This window comes from Pollicipes pollicipes, unplaced genomic scaffold (assembly GCF_011947565.3).
Source record: "Pollicipes pollicipes isolate AB1234 unplaced genomic scaffold, Ppol_2.1 Scaffold_2555;HRSCAF=2994_pilon_pilon_pilon, whole genome shotgun sequence".
NCBI classification, from domain to species: Eukaryota; Metazoa; Arthropoda; class Thecostraca; order Pollicipedomorpha; family Pollicipedidae; genus Pollicipes; species Pollicipes pollicipes.
Window position 1 is genome coordinate 5424080 of NW_023596136.1, and position 16276 is coordinate 5440355.

General features: G+C 61.4%; 1 protein-coding gene across 1 annotated transcript in view; it reads left to right on the forward strand.

The window, feature by feature from the left end:
* Positions 1-16276, forward strand: part of LOC119106585 (homeobox protein PKNOX2) — a 38073-nt gene that overhangs the window by 17075 nt on the left and 4722 nt on the right. Inside the window, exons 2-4 of the mRNA XM_037230154.1 lie at positions 10464-10637; positions 11847-12018; positions 13236-13451. Of these exons, the coding sequence (XP_037086049.1) occupies positions 10480-10637; positions 11847-12018; positions 13236-13451 (546 nt within the window). The 5' untranslated portion in view covers positions 10464-10479. The remainder of the gene's footprint in view (positions 1-10463; positions 10638-11846; positions 12019-13235; positions 13452-16276) is intronic.

Here is a 16276-nt window from a genome sequence, read left to right on the forward strand (position 1 = left end):
CTGACACTCGTCACCCAAAAAAGGGGGGGGGGGGGAAGACGGCAGTGCCTGATATGTAATTTGGCCATTTGCGTTTGACTTGTTTCGAAGTGCCAACTTCTCAGAGAGGCAACACACGGCACCCTCATGCTATCACATTCGCGGCTGTCGTCAGTGCCGTGTCCAATTCAATTCGGATCCATTCGGTATTTTAGCCGCAGCCAATCTCACCATCTATTCAACCGCTCATCTTCTTATGCCGCCGACCGCCACCAATTTGAATATTGATCCCGCTGATAATTAAGAATTTGTTCTTCCCTTCCTTGGTAACGACATGCTAAACAGGGATTAGATTAGCGGCGGTGATTTATGACCTGCACTGTGCTGGTTTTTACGGGCTAGAAGTCGAGTTTAAAGCATTAGTCCTGGCTCAGCGAAACTTTTACCCCGAAAGCGTTACAATTTGGGTCTCTTCTATGCATGATAAATATAACGGCCATAAATGTGGAGTAATGAGTTCAGCTCATCTACTCTTAGGAAATAAACGTTTCATGATTTGTGGCGGTTTGTGTAGAATACGTTCCACCGTTACGGTGAACAGCGTGTTTTATTTTGTGTTTCCCAAACCACTTAGCATTGACCATTGGGCACTGAGTTAACTTAAGCATATACATGTGTGCGCAATGTTTCAGTTAACTTATTCAGTGACTTTGCCTCGTTCCATATTTACCGACTGTTTCAAAAGAGCATGTGACCGGTGTGTCCGTACAATGTAGCCTCCTGCCCACCTTCAGTCCGCTGTGCCCGGTGTATCCGTACAGTGTAGCCTCCTGCCCACCTTCAGTCCGCTGTGTTCGGTGTATCCGCACTCTGGCCTCCTGCCCACCTTCAGTCCGCTGTGCCCGGTGTGTCCGTACAGCGTGGCCTCCTGCCCACCTTTAGACCGCTGTGTCCGGTGTATCCGTACAGCGTAGCCTCCTGCCCACCTTCAGTCCGCTGTGTCCGGTGTATTCGTGCAGTGTGGCCTGCCATCCACCTTCAGTCCGCTGTGTCCGGTGTATTCGTGCAGTGTGGCCTGCCATCCACCTTCACACCGCTGAGGCTGATGGTGCGCCGTCTGTCGTTATCAGGTTGGTGGAGCCTGTCCTGGGCACCCAGTCCGTCACACACCCGCGATATGGCACGTGTGGGGCACAGCGCGGACGGTGCCACGGCCATTTGTGCACGAGTTTAATGCGGATCCGCCAAGCAGGTTGCACGCCCCGTGATTTCCATCGTCGAGGACGCGTGATCCGGGGACACCACGGCTGGGTAGTCTGCTTCGGGGCGGAGTGGGAGGGGAAGGAGCATCCGGCTGCCCTGCTGCGGGAGGAAGGGAGTCGTTTGACCCTGTCAACGGCCCGGAAGGGCTGATTGCCGTGCCGACTGTGGACGCACGCGGCCGATTCGCTCCGCGACTGATCGGATTTTGATAGCGGGCCGGCGGCGGGCAGTCCGGACCGCGGCCGTTCGACGCCGGTGTGTCCGGACCGCCGGTGTGTCCGGACCGCCGGTGTGTCCGGACCGCCGGTGTGTCCGGACGCGGCGTGTCCGGACCGCCGGTTGGGTCCGGACCGCCGGTGTGTCCGACGCCGCGTGTCCGTGCAGTGGGGCGCCGCGCGGCGTCCGGGCGCAGCTGGCTGTCCGTGCCGTGCTGGCCGTGCGCTCTGTACAGCAGTGTCCGCTCATGTCCGCTGGGGCGATCATGGCTGTCGCTGAAGAGGACGGTAGCCAGTGATTTCCAGACCTTGGTCCTGTGATCCACACGCGGCACGTCGTCATTGGTGGTGTTCCCAGGTGACGAGCCGCCACTGCGATGTGGCCGGCCACGGCGCCAGCCGACCGGACGTCGTCCCGGCGCTCAGGAGGGCGTCCTGTGGTACCGACTCCAGACGGTTAGGTGGGGGATGCCGTCGGGTTGTCGTGTGGTCGTGTGGCCGGACCTCGGCTTCCCTGTCCTCCCCCCCCCCCTCCCCCCTGCAGCCGGCCCGGCTGCGGCGCGCGCACCGTGTCGCCGCCGAACGCGAACGTGTCATTTCGCTCCATTTACAAATGCGCCCCGTAATGAAGTGTACTTCCTCGGCGAATTATTCCGTTTGAAAAGTTGGCGGCGCGCCAGCGCCCGGCTGATTTAGTGACGCGTCGGCGGCGGCGCCGGCGCGCCCGCCCGCGCCGCTCCGCCAACCTGGCCGCCGCTCAGCCGCCTAATGTTTGAAACTCGCGCCGAAGTTTGGATAAGTGGAGTGTTTAATAAGCCGGCTGGCCGGGAGTGCGGCTCCATCTATCTGGGTCCAGTCGGTCAACAAACAGCGCCGCGGCCGGCGGCCCGCCGATCCGGGGCGACGGCTCTGGCTCCGGGCTGCGGCGTCGGCTCGTGACTCGGTGGAATACGCGGGCTGCGTCACGGAGGGTGTCCATAAATCAGGCAGATGATGTGGTGCTCGTGCGCTTATTCTATTGCCGCTGATGGCTCAGGCTGTCCCTGTAATGCTACGTGCATGCATACATTCGGCGTGTTACGTATTTTTGCAGTACTTCCTTACATGCTTCTTTCCTACTTTGCTGTGTCTGATGCTGATCGTCATGTCACTCAGCTATCCGAATCCCAATGTAGCCATCCAACATCCGCATCGTCAAGTGTCCACCGCCTCACGCAGCTTAGGCGTTAGGTGTCTTTTGCAGCCTAGGCGCCCCAACAACAAAAATCACCCGTGTCCACCGTCTATGACTAGTGCCTAACGTCCATCTATCCCGTACCCACAACTCGTATCATCGGCATCTAGGGTCCCTGTAAACGGTGTTTTTATGGGCGTTGTTCTACGTCCCTTCATCCAGTGTCTAGCGTTCCTTGTTTGATATGCTGTGTGCACCATTCCTGCGCCCAGTGTGCGCTGCCGGGAGTCCTTTCCCAGTCTTCATGGTCCGTGCGTCCGGTATGTGGCGTCTACCACCTCGCTGTCTGCCGTCTACTGCTTATGTCTCCACTGTCCAGCGTCCCTCTGTCCATTCCCGCCGCCGGTCGTCCCTGTGTCTAGTGTCCAGTGTCCAGCGCTCCTCTGTCCAGTCCTCGCCGCCCGCCATCACATTGTTCAGTGTCCAGGGTCCCTCTGACCAGTCCCATCGCCCGCCATCCCCGTGTCCAGCGTTCCTCTGTCCAGTCCCGCCGTCCCCCATCCCGTGTCCCGTGTCGCGCGTCCTTTTGTCCAGTCCCCACCGTCCACCGCCCCGTGTTCAGTGTCCAGCGTCCCTCTGTTCAGTCCCGTCGCCCGCCATCCCCGTGTCCAGTGTCCAGCATCCCTCTGTCCAGTCCCCACCGTCCACCATCCCCGTGTCTAGTGTCCGGCACCCCTCTGTCCAGTCCCGCTGTCCCCCATCCCGTGTCCAGTGTCTATTGTACCCCTGTCCAGTCCCCACCGTCCACCATCCCGTGTCCAGTGTCCAGCGTTCAGCTTCCCTCTGTCCAGTCCCGTCGTCCACCATCCCGCGTCCAGTGTTCAGTGTCCAGTGTTCCTCTGTCCAGTCCCGCGGTCCACCATCCTGCGTCCAGTGTCCAGTGTCCAGCCTCCCTCTGTCCAGCCTCCGCCGTCCACCATTCCGTGTCCAGTATCCAGCGTTCAGCTTCCCTCTGTCCAGTCCCGTCGTCCACCACCCGGCGTCCAGTGTTCAGTGTCCAGCGTTCCTCTGTCCAGTCCCACGGTCCACCATCCCCCGTCCAGTGTTCAGTGTCCAGCGTCGAGCTTTCCTCTGTCCAGTCCCGCCGTCGACCATCCCGTGTCCAGTGTCCAGCGTCACTGGCCGGCCCGTTTCCGCCTCCACCGCTGGTCATCGCGGCCGGTCGCGTCGCCGGCGACGTTATGCATTCAAAGAGTGCGTTAAAGGGCCTAGCCTAATGCCGCGCTATGGCCTGCGGTTATTCACTGCATTTAAACTGCGTGTTAGTGGAGAGTTTACGGCGGCAACCGGGCGCCAACGGTCGGCCACCGGACGTGAGGCGCCTGGCCACGGGCGATTACACCCGGCCCGGCCGGCCGGCGCGCGCGCCGCCGCCGCCCTATTGAGAGCGCGCGCCACTCGCCCGATTAAACGGCCGGACTTATTGGCCGCGAATGGAATACCAGCGCAGCGGTGGCGAACTTCGAGCGGGCGTGGCGGACAGGTGATGTCAGGTGACGGCCGGGCAGGATAGGCGGACAGGTGATGTCAGGTGATGGCCGGGCCGGGTGGGCGGGCTGGTGATGTCAGGTGACGGCCGGGCCGGGTGGGCGGGCTGGTGATGTCATATGACGGCCGGGACGGGTTGGCGGGCTGGTGATGTCAGGTGATGTCAGGTGATGGCCGGGCCGGGTGGGCGGACAGGTGATGTCAGGTGACGGCCGGGCACGGGTGGGCGGACAGGTGATGTCAGGTGACGGCCGGACCGGGTGGGCGGGCTGGAGATGTCAGGTGACGGCCGGGCCGGGTGGGCGGACAGGTGATGTCAGGTGACGGCCGGGCGGGGTGGGCGGGCTGGAGATGTCAGGTGACGGCCGGGCCGGGTGGGCGGGCTGGTGATGTCAGGTGACGGCCGGGCCGGGTGGGCGGGCTGGCGATGTCAGATGACGGCCGGGCGGGGTGGGCGGGCTGGAGATGTCAGGTGACGGTCGGACCGGGTGGGCGGGCTGGTGATGTTAGGTGACGGCCGGGCCGGGTGGGCGGGCTGGTGGACGCGCGCCAAAGCCGGAGAGGGCGTGGCGTAGCTGGACGCGGTGCCGCACGAGGCGCGGTTGCGGGCAGCGTCGGGAGTCTCTTCCCTCCGGTCAATGGGGCACCCTTGTTGATGTGGCACTAGTCAAACAAATCGCTTTTTTATGCGTTGTGGCACAGTCGCTCGGTCGTTTATGGCTGGAGGGGGGTTGTTTTATGCCTTCTCATTTCAGTTGTCGCTTGTGGCGGGGCCGTTCAGCACAGTCGTCCATTTCATCTGCATTGCCCTCCGGCCTATGAGTCGTGAATAACCCGCGCGCTCGATCAAAGCTGACGGCACGGGAGCACGCCCGCCACGCGTGGCGGCAATGTCCCCTGTCGCCCAGATGCATGTCCCGGTACTTTCGTGTGCGGAATATATTCACGGGTCATTTGCACCTCGAATGAAAAACTGCAGGCTGGAATTTGCAGTGCCTCTGGTTATTTCCTGTCGGCCGGATGCCGTGATGCCTCATAATCGCGGTGGTAACTTGTGTTCACCTGGTGGCGCTTTAGCTGCACATCACATCATGGGCCAGGTCAAGCCAGGTCATGCCATGGCCCACGAAACCGGCAAATGGCGATCTACTGCATTACTCCGCACGCTTTATGTGGCACCAATACTTGACACCGTAACTATGACGCACTCTATGCGATGCAGTGCACGCGGCTATGCGGTCGTCGCTCGGCGCGATGGCAGGGGGTACTGAGCGGCCGCCCCCTGGGAGACTCGCGCTGGGGCGTCACCCGTCTGGAGCAGACACAGGCGCACCTTTGTCCCTCCTCGGCACCCGGGCCCTTGTGCAATCTCCGATGAGATAGCGAATTTCCCATGTATGGTGTCCGGGTTGGACCCTGTGACCCACCCCGAGATAACAGACGGAGATCTGGCTGGATGCGGTGGCCTCACACGGCTCACGGTGGTGGGACTGTGCGCTGCTCGCGAGGGGCGTCAGGTGGTGACGAGGTGGCACGTCCACTCCGGCGGGTCTGCGTGCCAGTCGCTCGCGCTAGTGAGACCGGCAGAGTCTGTACATTGGTTTTACAATATATTGTCAGTTTTATGGTTTGGTTGCCAGTGGAGCTTAGGCAGGCCTCGTAATGGACCGTGCACCCGGTCTAGCTGTAGAGCCTCAGACCACGAATCAGCTGATCTTACGGACGGCAGCTCATGCTGCTGGCGCTGCTTCGTCAACGCCAACTGGGCGTCAGAAAGCGAGCTGTCGTGACGTTTCGAGTGATGCCCCGCCCAGACTGGCCGACGCCGACGTCTGGCCGCGGCTGGTGGCCGCGGGTGGCGCCTCAGTGCGGTGCCGATCGGGCCATTATTTTCCGTTTTGTCCGTCTTCGGACCATCATCTGGGCGACCGTCTCAGATCGAGCGCGGTTTTTCTAGTAATGTGTGTTATCACCAGCCGGACCGAAGGACACGGTACCGCCGCCGTCGGCCCGCCGCTGCCAGCGCCGGCGGCCCTCACCGGGATGCGCCCGGGGTGTAGCGAGGGACGCGTGCGACGGACTGCGACGCCGGGCAATGGGCAGGTGCCGGCTGCTGCCGGCGCGGTCAGCGCTCTGCGGGCAGCTCACAGAGCCGTGGGTGACGTGGTCTGTCTGGTATGTCCAAAATCACAGCACATGCATTGGCCATTCTAACCGACATACCGGCGGTCTGAAAAAGGGCCGGCTGCGACTGATGGCCGCCCCCTCACTGTCCCCGACCGTGGATGGGACAACTGTGGAACCTCTTTGTGATCCCAGCCGGCCAGCTGCGCCCGCCGACCCACCTGGTCTCCCCAGGTGAGGTTCCGCCTGCCATTCAGGAGTCGGCGGGAGAAGTCGCCGACTTTTCATGACGCCCACATTCCGCTTAAACGGGAAACCGGACACTGCTCGCCGGACAGGATCGCACTCTGTTCCTACGGTGTTTGGGGCCCTGTCTGTACCACTGAACTTGTTCTGTACGCCCTAGTGGGTTTCGGTGCAGAAGGAGCGTATGTTTGGCACGTAGCACCGGGCACCGTTACATCGGCCCTCGCGCCAGCATGCTCCCTGCACGGGCGTATCTCCCGGTGCCGCCACATGGCGTGATCGGCCTGTGGCTGACCTCTGACCCCGCTGCTGGGCCCGCGCGCCGGCCCGGCCGACATGTGACGGTCCGCGCGCCGGGCTCACCGACGGCCCGCGCTGGCCCGGCCGACATGTGACGAGGCCGGTGCCGGGCTCACCGACGGCCGTGCCGGCCCGGCCGACATGTGACCGGGCCGTGCCGGCTCGACGCCGGAACGCCGCGCCGGCACGCCACCGGCCGCCGCACGGTGACGCCACGCTTTACGACCGGGCCGCCGGCCGCCCGATTACGCCGAAACGGGAATGCCTGCCGCCATGATGGCTGCTGGCCGGGGCGGCGCAGACGGAGGGGCGGCGGCGGCCGGCGCTGCTGTCCCCGTGGCCAGCCAAGGCCAGTGGAGCGGATCGGCGGGCGCCGCAGGGACGCGCGATGGTCAGGCCGTGCGTCAAGGCAATGTGGGCAGACCGTTCGGCGCTGGCAGCCCGGCGTGGAGGGGACCAGGCGTCTGTCGACGGCGCCGGGGCCCGTGGCCTGGCGCGGCTGCCTGCGGCAGCGGCCCGAGCCTGGCGTGTCCGGACCTGTCACCGTCACCTGGTGTCGTCCTCGGGGCGTCGGCGCGGCGAGTCACGTGAACGGCCAGATGCGCGACTCTCCTGCTGGGGACCGCTCGGGGGTTCAGCTGGCCCGTCATGCGAGACGTTCGTGGTCTGCACTGCGTCTGGACAGCACAACAGGCTGGCGTTGTGTGACGCGAGAGCCATCGAGGGGCTGGTGTGCCGATGTGGGTCTGCGGGCCTGTTCTCTCCGGCCCGTCGCCGTTGACCGCGCCCAGACCGGCCGGTCTGTCGGCGGGTCTGGGTCTGGGACTGGTCGCGGTCCGTGAGCCGACCGGCGCTCCCCGCCAGGCTCCGCCGTGTCGCTGTCCCCGTCCCGCCATCAGCTGGCGGCCCAGATCCACCGTGACGGACAAAAACGGCCGCCCTGGCGACACTAAGTGCCGGCTCTGCCGCGCGCTAATGCCACGGCGGCGCGCTGGCGGAAACGGCGCTGCCGCCGCCGCTGACTGAAGGGGCGCGCACGGTCCGCTGGTGGCCACCGCCCAGGCGTGGCGAGCGGGGGAGGTGTGCGCCTCTGCTGGGTAGCGGTGCTTAGATGACGTGGTCCTCCCGCTGCCGCTGCTGGGAAGTTCCTGCTGCTGTCCGAGGTCGTGTGCGGTTCAGAGCCTGCGGTGGGAGCTCTTGCTGCTGTCAGAGGTCGTGTGTGGTTCATAGCCTGCGGTGGGAGGTCCTGTTGCTGCCAAAGGTTGTGTGTGGTTCAGAGCCTGCGGTGGGAGCCCTTTCTGCTGTCAGAGGTTGTGTGTGGTTCAGAGCCTGCGGTGGGAGGTCCTGTTGCTGCCAAAGGTTGTGTGTGGTCCAGAGCCTGCGGTGGGAGCTCTTGCTGCTGTCAGAGGATGTGTGTGGTTCGGAGCCTGCGGTGGGAGTTCCCGCTGCTGTCAAAGGTTGTGTGTGGTTCAGGGCATGGAGGACATTGACCGGGCTTGGAGCTGGATACTTGTCGGCCCGTGAGACCACTACACAAACTGCATGCTGCTTGAGGGAAGTGCTGCACTTTGCAGTTTGCAGGCACCGCACCCCGTTATCCGCATTCCACGGTGATAATGCAACGTTACCGCACGTCTCAGGAATTTGGCTGTTTGCAAGTCCTCGTCACGGTCGACTCTGTCGGTCATTGTGTGGCACATGAGCGTTCGAATTATTTCGAAGGTATTCATGCTGCTCATTAAGTCGAGAAATCGTTCAGGTTGTGGTGCGCCTGGTCACATGAACGTATGATTATTACGATGGCATGACAAAACTGCAGGTAGAAGAAGAATGTCGCATGAAACAAGTTATGCATCTGTTAGCAGATAAGTCAATTTCTAATCCCTGGCTCTAGCGAAAGAGAGCGGCAGCCATGTCGAAGCCAGAAACACGCGGAGACTTGGACTTGTGACTAATTGGTAATGTTGACGGATCACCGTATTAGTCATCAATTTCGCTGCTCTGTGGGTGTTCCAGGCGGCTTCGACCAAGCAAATCAGTAGAAATTTGAACTGCGACCCCTCTTGAATGCATTTCGACGAGAGCTGCGGGCCCTGGTGTTACGCCAGTGCACTCCGTGACGCAGGGCCCCTCGACCTATGTGCAGTGCTCGTGGGTGGGGGGAGTCCTCTGCGCACGTTGGCGTGCGGCTCCGTCGGCCAGTACAGGGATTGGCCACCATTTGGCGGTGAGTAGTGCCCCGGCGCGGTGTAGTCGGTGGGCCCGGCAGTCAACAACGTGCCGCCATTTGTGCAATCCATCGACAGGATTGCGGGCAATATCAATCGGCTCCCATGAAATAATGTAGCCGGCGATTGCTACATTTATCTGCATAATTTAAAACCCAGGAGGAACTGAGACGCAATGTCATTGCAAACTTAAATGGGGTGACGTATTGAACCAATAGCCTACATAAAGTTGCAACAGTTAAGACATGTAGAAATATGATACCATGACTGGAGACAGATGAACTGTTCCGTCTCAGCCATTGTGCCACAAACTCCGACTGCAGTTAATTACTTCATTGCAAACCGCTCCAACAAATCCAGACGCAATTTACGGACGGCCCGCGATAACAATTTATGTTTTTATTACGCCTCGCCTGACGGTGATTTGACGTTCCGGAGTCGTCTTGTGGAGACGTCTGGGATGAAGCCGCTCTCGGCGTAATGATAATCTTCCCAAACCCAGGCTGCCCAACGCCATGAATTGGCATCGTGCCAGCCACCGCCGGTGATTTACATGCTCTGCAATTTTGGGCTGTTGAATTCCGAGCATGGTCGCCTTTGCATGAATAATATATGTGCTGCGCAGCACACACCGATTAAAGCTCCGGTCTTAATTATTTGCAGAGCAATGCCCTGCTTAATATTTGTGGCATTAACAAAGATTGTGTCGGATTATTGCGGTAAATAGGCTTGCAGTAAGGGGCATTAAATCGTGGCAATGAATCATTTAAATCTCCCGGAGTTTTTAGGCGGTGCGTCACTGTCTACAGAGAAGAGCGCAGCGATGAACCGAAATTGAAGCAGGACCGGAGGTCAGAGCACGGCCTTAGGTGGAGCGGGCCCTGACGCTGGCACGGCACGTAGCCGAGATGACCTAGGGTCAGGACTGGAGTTGAAGGCAACGAGACAGGAAATCGTAACGGCTCTGAAGATCAGAACGGCGGAAGCCCGTTGCAACGGGACGTGCGATGTGAACGGGGAGCGATTCGAACGGAACTTGTAATGGAGTCGGGATTTGGCCATTGTGGCGGACGCAACCGCTGTGAAGTCAAGCTGTGAACGGCACTCCCATGAGCTGGTGGATGGCCCGAGGTGTTCTGGTCATGCTGCTACCCGTCTGGATGATCGAACGTCATGTGTCGTGCCCAAAATGGGGCACGGCAGAACATAGTGAGATCAGAGCTGGGTGCGACACAATTCTTGGTCATGTCGACACTGACCACGGTCTGCACTTTGGCTGATGCCGAGTATCGCCTGTGCGGCTCGGAGACTGTGCCGCGTGCCGAGCCACCCTCTGCCGCCGTCCCCCCCCCCTCGCGCTCACCGTCTGTCGCCGCTGTGCCGCAGGCATGTGCTGGGTCCGATGCTGTTGGAGATGATGTCGCCGGGGTACTCGGAGCTCCAGGACGGCTCTGTGCCGCTGACAGGCGGCGGCGGCCAGCCGGGCGCCCACGATCACCAGCAGCCGCCCGCCTACCAGAACCAGGCGCAGTTCGAGGCCGACAAGCGCGCCGTCTACGAGTAAGTCGCCCTGTGTCTCCCTCTCTCTCTCCCTCTCTCTCTCCCCCTCTCTCTCCCCCTCTCTCCGCTCTCCCTTCTCTCTCTCCCCCTCTCTCTCTCTCCCCTCTCTCTTCTCTCCCTCTCCTCTCTCCCCCTCTCTCTCTCTCCCCTCTCTCTCTCCCTCTCTCTCTCTCCCCCCTCTCTCTCTCCCCTCTCTCCCTCTCTCCCTCTCTCTCTCTCTTCTCCCTCTCCTCTCCTCATCTCCTCTCTTCTCTCTCTCTCGCTCTCTCTCCTCTCTCTCTCTCTCTCTCTCTCTCGCTCTCTCCTCTCTCTCGCTCTCTCCATCTCTCTCTCTCTCTCTCTCTCTCTCTCTCTCTCTCTCTCTCTCTCTCCTCTCTCTCTCTCTCTCTCTCTCTCTCTCTCTCTCTCTCTCTTCTCTCCTCTCCTCTCTCTCTCTCTCGCTCCTCTCTCTCTCTCTCTCTCTCTCTCTCTTTCTCTCTTTCTCTCTTTCTCTCCGCCTCCGCCTCCGCCTCCACCCCGCCTCCGTCTCCTTCTCTATCTGTCTCTGTCTCTGTCTCTGTCTCCGTCTCCTGTCGTGTTTGGCGGTGCGCGATGCGTTTCCTGCCTTTCATGACGCACAGAGCTGTTCACCTGGAGGGAGGGGCACACTTGGGAAGCTGCGCCGCCGCGCAGGACGGCCGGCTGTCCCTGCATGCTGCGCTGCCCTGCAGCCTGACGCTCGCCCTCCGCTGCAATGTTCGCGCTGTGAGCGGCTGTGTGGTGCGGCGCCCAGCGAGGGGTGGTTGCTCGCTGGGTGCTCGCTGGGTGCGACACTGCACCGGACTAGCCGCCGTCCGGTCTACCGGAAACACTGAAGGGCAGACACTCTTGCTCCCGTCGTGCGAGTGACTTTCGGCGCCACCAGTGACCGCGCCCGCTGCACGGCTGTCGGCTCCTGGCGGCCGTCTGATGAGCTCCCAAGGGTGGATGGTTGCTCGTGTTGTGGGCGTGCCGGTGATCGAGGTCTCGGTATCGGCCGTTTGCCAGTGTTCGTCGGGCTGCCGCTCGGTAGCGTTGACGGCTCGCGCTGCGTGAGGGACTGCCTCGCTGTGTGGGTGACGTGGCGTAGCCAGCCCCGCCGCCTTCCCTTGCTCCCGCACCGACTGTTCCGCTCCCACCCCGCTGGCGCCCGCTGTCACCGCGCTGAGTCTGACCGTGTGCGGCCGCCAGGCACCCGCTGTTCCCGCTGCTGGCGCTGCTGCTGGAGAAGTGCGAGCTGGCCACGCAGACGGCCGACGTCTGCTCGGCAGAGACGTTCTCCGCCGACGTGCAGGCCTTCATTCAGCACCAGCAGCGCGACCGCAAGCCCTTCCTCATCAATCAGCCGGAGGTGGACGAGCTGGTGAGTGTCGCTCGCGGCGATGCCGGCGGGCAGGGTGTGATTCGGGTGTGGGGAGCTGTTGGGTGTCGCTCGCGGCGACGGAGGCAGCCAGGGTGTGATCCGGGCGTGGGGAGCTGGTGGATGTCACTCGCGGCGACGGAGGCAGGCAGGGTGTGATTCGGGTGTGGGGAGCTGGTGGGTGTCGTCCGCGGTGACGGAGGCAGGCAGGGTGTGATCCGGATGTGGGGAGCTGGTGGGTGTCGTCCGTGGTGACGGAGGCAGGGAGCTGGTGGGTGTCGTCCGCGGTGACGGAGGCAGCCAGGGTGTGATCCGGATGTGGGGAGCTGGTGGGTGTCGTCCGTGGTGACGGAGGCAGCCAGGGTGTGATCCGGGTGCGGGGAGCTGGTGGATGTCACTCGCGGCGACGGAGGCAGGGAGCTGGTGGGTGTCGCCCGTGGTGACGGAGGGCAGCCAGGGTGTGATCCGGATGTGGGGAGCTGGTGGGTTGTCGCCCGTGGTGACGGAGGCAGCCAGGGTGTGATCCAGATGTGGGGAGCTGGTGGGTGTCGCCCGTGGTGACGGAGGCAGCCAGGGTGTGATCCAGATGTGGGGAGCTGGTGGGTGTCGCCCGCGGCGATGGAGGCAGCCAGGGTGTGATCCAGATGTGGGGAGCTGGTGGGTGTCGCCCGCGGCGACGGAGGCGGGCAGGGTGTGATTGGGGTGTGGGGGAGCTGGTGGGTGTCGCCCGTGGTGACGGAGGCAGGCAGGGTGTGATTGGGGTGTGGGGAGCTGGTGGGTGTCGCCCGCGGCGATGGAGGCAGCAGGGTGTGATCCAGATGTGGGGAGCTGGTGGGTGTCGCCCGCGGCGACGGAGGCGGGCAGGGTGTGATTGGGGTGTGGGGAGCTGGTGGGTGTCGTCCGCGGTGACGGAGGCAGGCAGGGTGTGATCCGGATGTGGAAGCCGGCCGCTCTCTCGACTCTCTACTCCTGTTGTCGTCGTGACCCGGTGCGCCGCCGCTGGTGCTGGGGCGACTTGTTTTGCTGTGCCTGCTGCCGTTACGTCTCGGTTCGTTGTTCTTTTGGTGCTGCTTTGTTAAGGTTGCTGGTGGCGGACGCTCTTGAGTTGTATTGTCATTAATGTAGGTGTGCCCTCTTGATTGCGTGCTCGTGCTGCTTGCGTTGGAGATATAAGGCACGCGACATGGAAATGTAAATTAATGCATGTTTTGTCGTTCCAGATGATCAAGGCGATCCAGGTGTTGCGGATTCACCTGCTAGAACTTGAGAAAGTGCAAGAGCTGTGCAAAGACTTCTGTAATCGTTACATTACGTGTTTAAAGGGGAAGATGCAGAGTGAGAATCTGTTGCGCTCGGATTACTACGACTCACCGGTCAGCTCACCGGGCTCTCACCACAGCATAAACGGTGCCGCCGAGCAGCTGGTGCATCACCAGGTACTGTGTCAGTGACGTACGGCTGTGTCAGGCAGGCACGCAGGCGTGTCAGAAACATGCAGTCGGTCACGCACGGGCTGTCAAAAAAGCAGTTTGGGGAACACCGATATGTTAGAAGTACGGTTGGTTATATCGAGTGTACATGACGAAGGTCCGGTGGACTGGTATCCCCACGGCGAGGGACGAGGTGGTGTCGTACGTCACTGGTTAATACCATGTTTCTGAGAGGCTTTCAAATATGACACCGTAACAAGGCTTTCTGCGTTCCTGCCGAATCCAGGAAGGCATACTCGTACAGACGATTGAGAAAGGTGGGTAGGTACTCTTGCCGAAAGTCGGGCTATGTTCAGTACCTTCTGCCGTTCAGGAAGAGAAGTGGTGCGGACAGTTTAACCTACATATCGGCCGATATTGTCAGCTTAGGACGCTCCCATCTTCAAAATTAGAGCCGCACACCATGCCGGGATGCATGGTACATCAGCAGGGTCGCGCACCACCGCACTGGACCTTTCCTGACCCGTGCAGTTGTGGCCCGACCTTTCAACCCGGGCGAGAGTTTCTCTCTGCACGGGCGTCAGCCCGCGTGAATGATTGCGAAAGTACTTGCAACTGGTGCCCGTAACCGCAGCACATGTAAATAGCTGAACTAGTAGTTGGGGTGTTCCATACAGCTGAACTGTCTGCGGCATGATTTCTACGCTCCAGCGGGCTCTTTACACGCTGTTAACGGCGACATAACGCGAGCCGGCTGCGGCCTAACGCCGTGGCCGACCCGCCGCCGGCCGCTTTTTTGTGTCGGAAGCATCCATTTTACTAAAATTATGAGGCAACCACAAACGGGCTAACATCTCACCGACCCATTACAGAAGCCATCACGGTGCTAAATTTACACCCGGACACCGATTAATGTAGCGGTTACATTCTGCACTGCCGGGTACTTACGGGGCAACCATGTTGAACATAATGATGGCTGGAACGGCATTTACAGCTCCGTAAAATTACACCAAACGCCAATTTCAACTCATCAATGCCGCTTAATTTCTGGCGGATAGCTGTAATGGCTTGGTGATTGTGCAATATTATTTCAGTTTTCACATGCTGCACTCTTCATTCCGACGTGTATAAATCGCGAGTGACACATTAATTACTTGCCTCGAATTTATCTGTCGGAAAATGGCGCGGCTGACCGAAAGACGTTGCATGCAATCATGTCGTTACGCAGTGCGCCGTACTGGGGGGACGCGTGACCAGCTAGCGGCGCAGGCGGTCAGCCCAAGCGAACCAAGCGAGCCTCTTTTGCTGCTATTGGGCGCGACAGGCCGACGCCGTTGACTCGGGCTAGCGCCCGGAGTGGTTTTGACTGGGGAGACGATGGCGGCCGGCTCGGACTCAGCGACGCCCGGGTCGCCGGGCCTGTGGCGCCGACGGAGCCATCTTGGTTGGAGTCATGATGTGATGTGTTTGCGTGTGATCATTATTCGGCGCCGGCAGGCTGGCTAAGTCAACAGTCGTTAAGCCAGTCAGGGCTGCGCTCATGCGCGCCCTGGCCGGCGAGCGCTCAGCTTCGCTCGGAGGCGGGGTCCCCCCCCCCCCTCCTCTGCCCCCTCCCCCACCCGGAGAGACGGGAGCGGGGTCGGCCCCCTTCGAAAAGACCGCTGCTGAGCAGCTACCTCGTCGGAGCGCGCCAGTGGCCTCTCGCTCCCCGGCACCCGGTCACTGACCACTCCTTGGCGGCTCGTCCAGGCCCGGCTGCCGCTTGCCTGAGCCGCTGTCATTGGCGGCTGGCCCAGCTGGACCCTTCCCGATCCACCCCCTGCCGACCGCCCCGTCACAAACCACTCCCTCCCTGACGGTCGCCCTGTCGCGGACCACTCCTTGCTGGTCGCCATGTCACGGACCACTCCCTCCCTGCCGGTCGCCCTGTCACGGACCACTCCCTCCATGCCGGTCGCCCTGTCACGGACCACTATCTATCCGGCACCCAGTCGTCATGTCGCGGACCACCCGCTGACGGTCGTCATGTCGCGGACCGCTCCCTGACGGCCATCCTGTCACGGATCACTCCCTGACGGCCGTTCTGTCACAGATCACTCCCTGTCGGCGGCCCTATCACGGACCACTCCTTGACGGCTGTCCTGTCACGGACCACTCCCTGACGACCGCCCTGTCACGGACCACTCCGTGACGACCGCCCTGTCACGGACCACTCCCCGACGGCCGCCCTGTCAGGGACCACTCCCTGACCGGCCGTCCCGTCACGGATCACTCCCTCCCTGCCGACCGTCCTGTCACGGACCGCTCCCTGCCCGGTACCTAGCCGCGGCCGCCGGTGTTTGACTCGCGGCCCGTTCTAGGGTGAGTGAGGGCAGCGAGCGTTTGCATGTGCTAAAAGCTGCGGGCCTGGCTCCGGCCGCTGCTAAAACTGCACCCAATTAAACCTATTGCGCCCATGGTCGCTCGCCGGATGGGGCAAAGGTGCCCCGCGCCGGCGCTCTTTCTTTCCACAGCATGCTATAAAATGCTCGGGGCGTATAGCACATGCATTACTTTCCGGGAAATAAAACGATAAAGTTCCTTTTATGTCCTGATTCTGCGGCGGTGTGTGTCCAATAGCGGCCGCCGGCATTTAGGACCGCGGGAGCTCGGAGGGGGCAATTAGTTGCATGCAACGGGCGATTTACACCGGCCATGAGCAAGGCTTGTGCAGGGCCGCCTCGGTAAACACGGCTCCAATAATTCGCGAAACCATGACTATACGTCGTGGGGAAATTTACTGATTCAGGCTCGCGTTTTGTGTTGGGAGGTTCGATATGGGGAAAGGATGA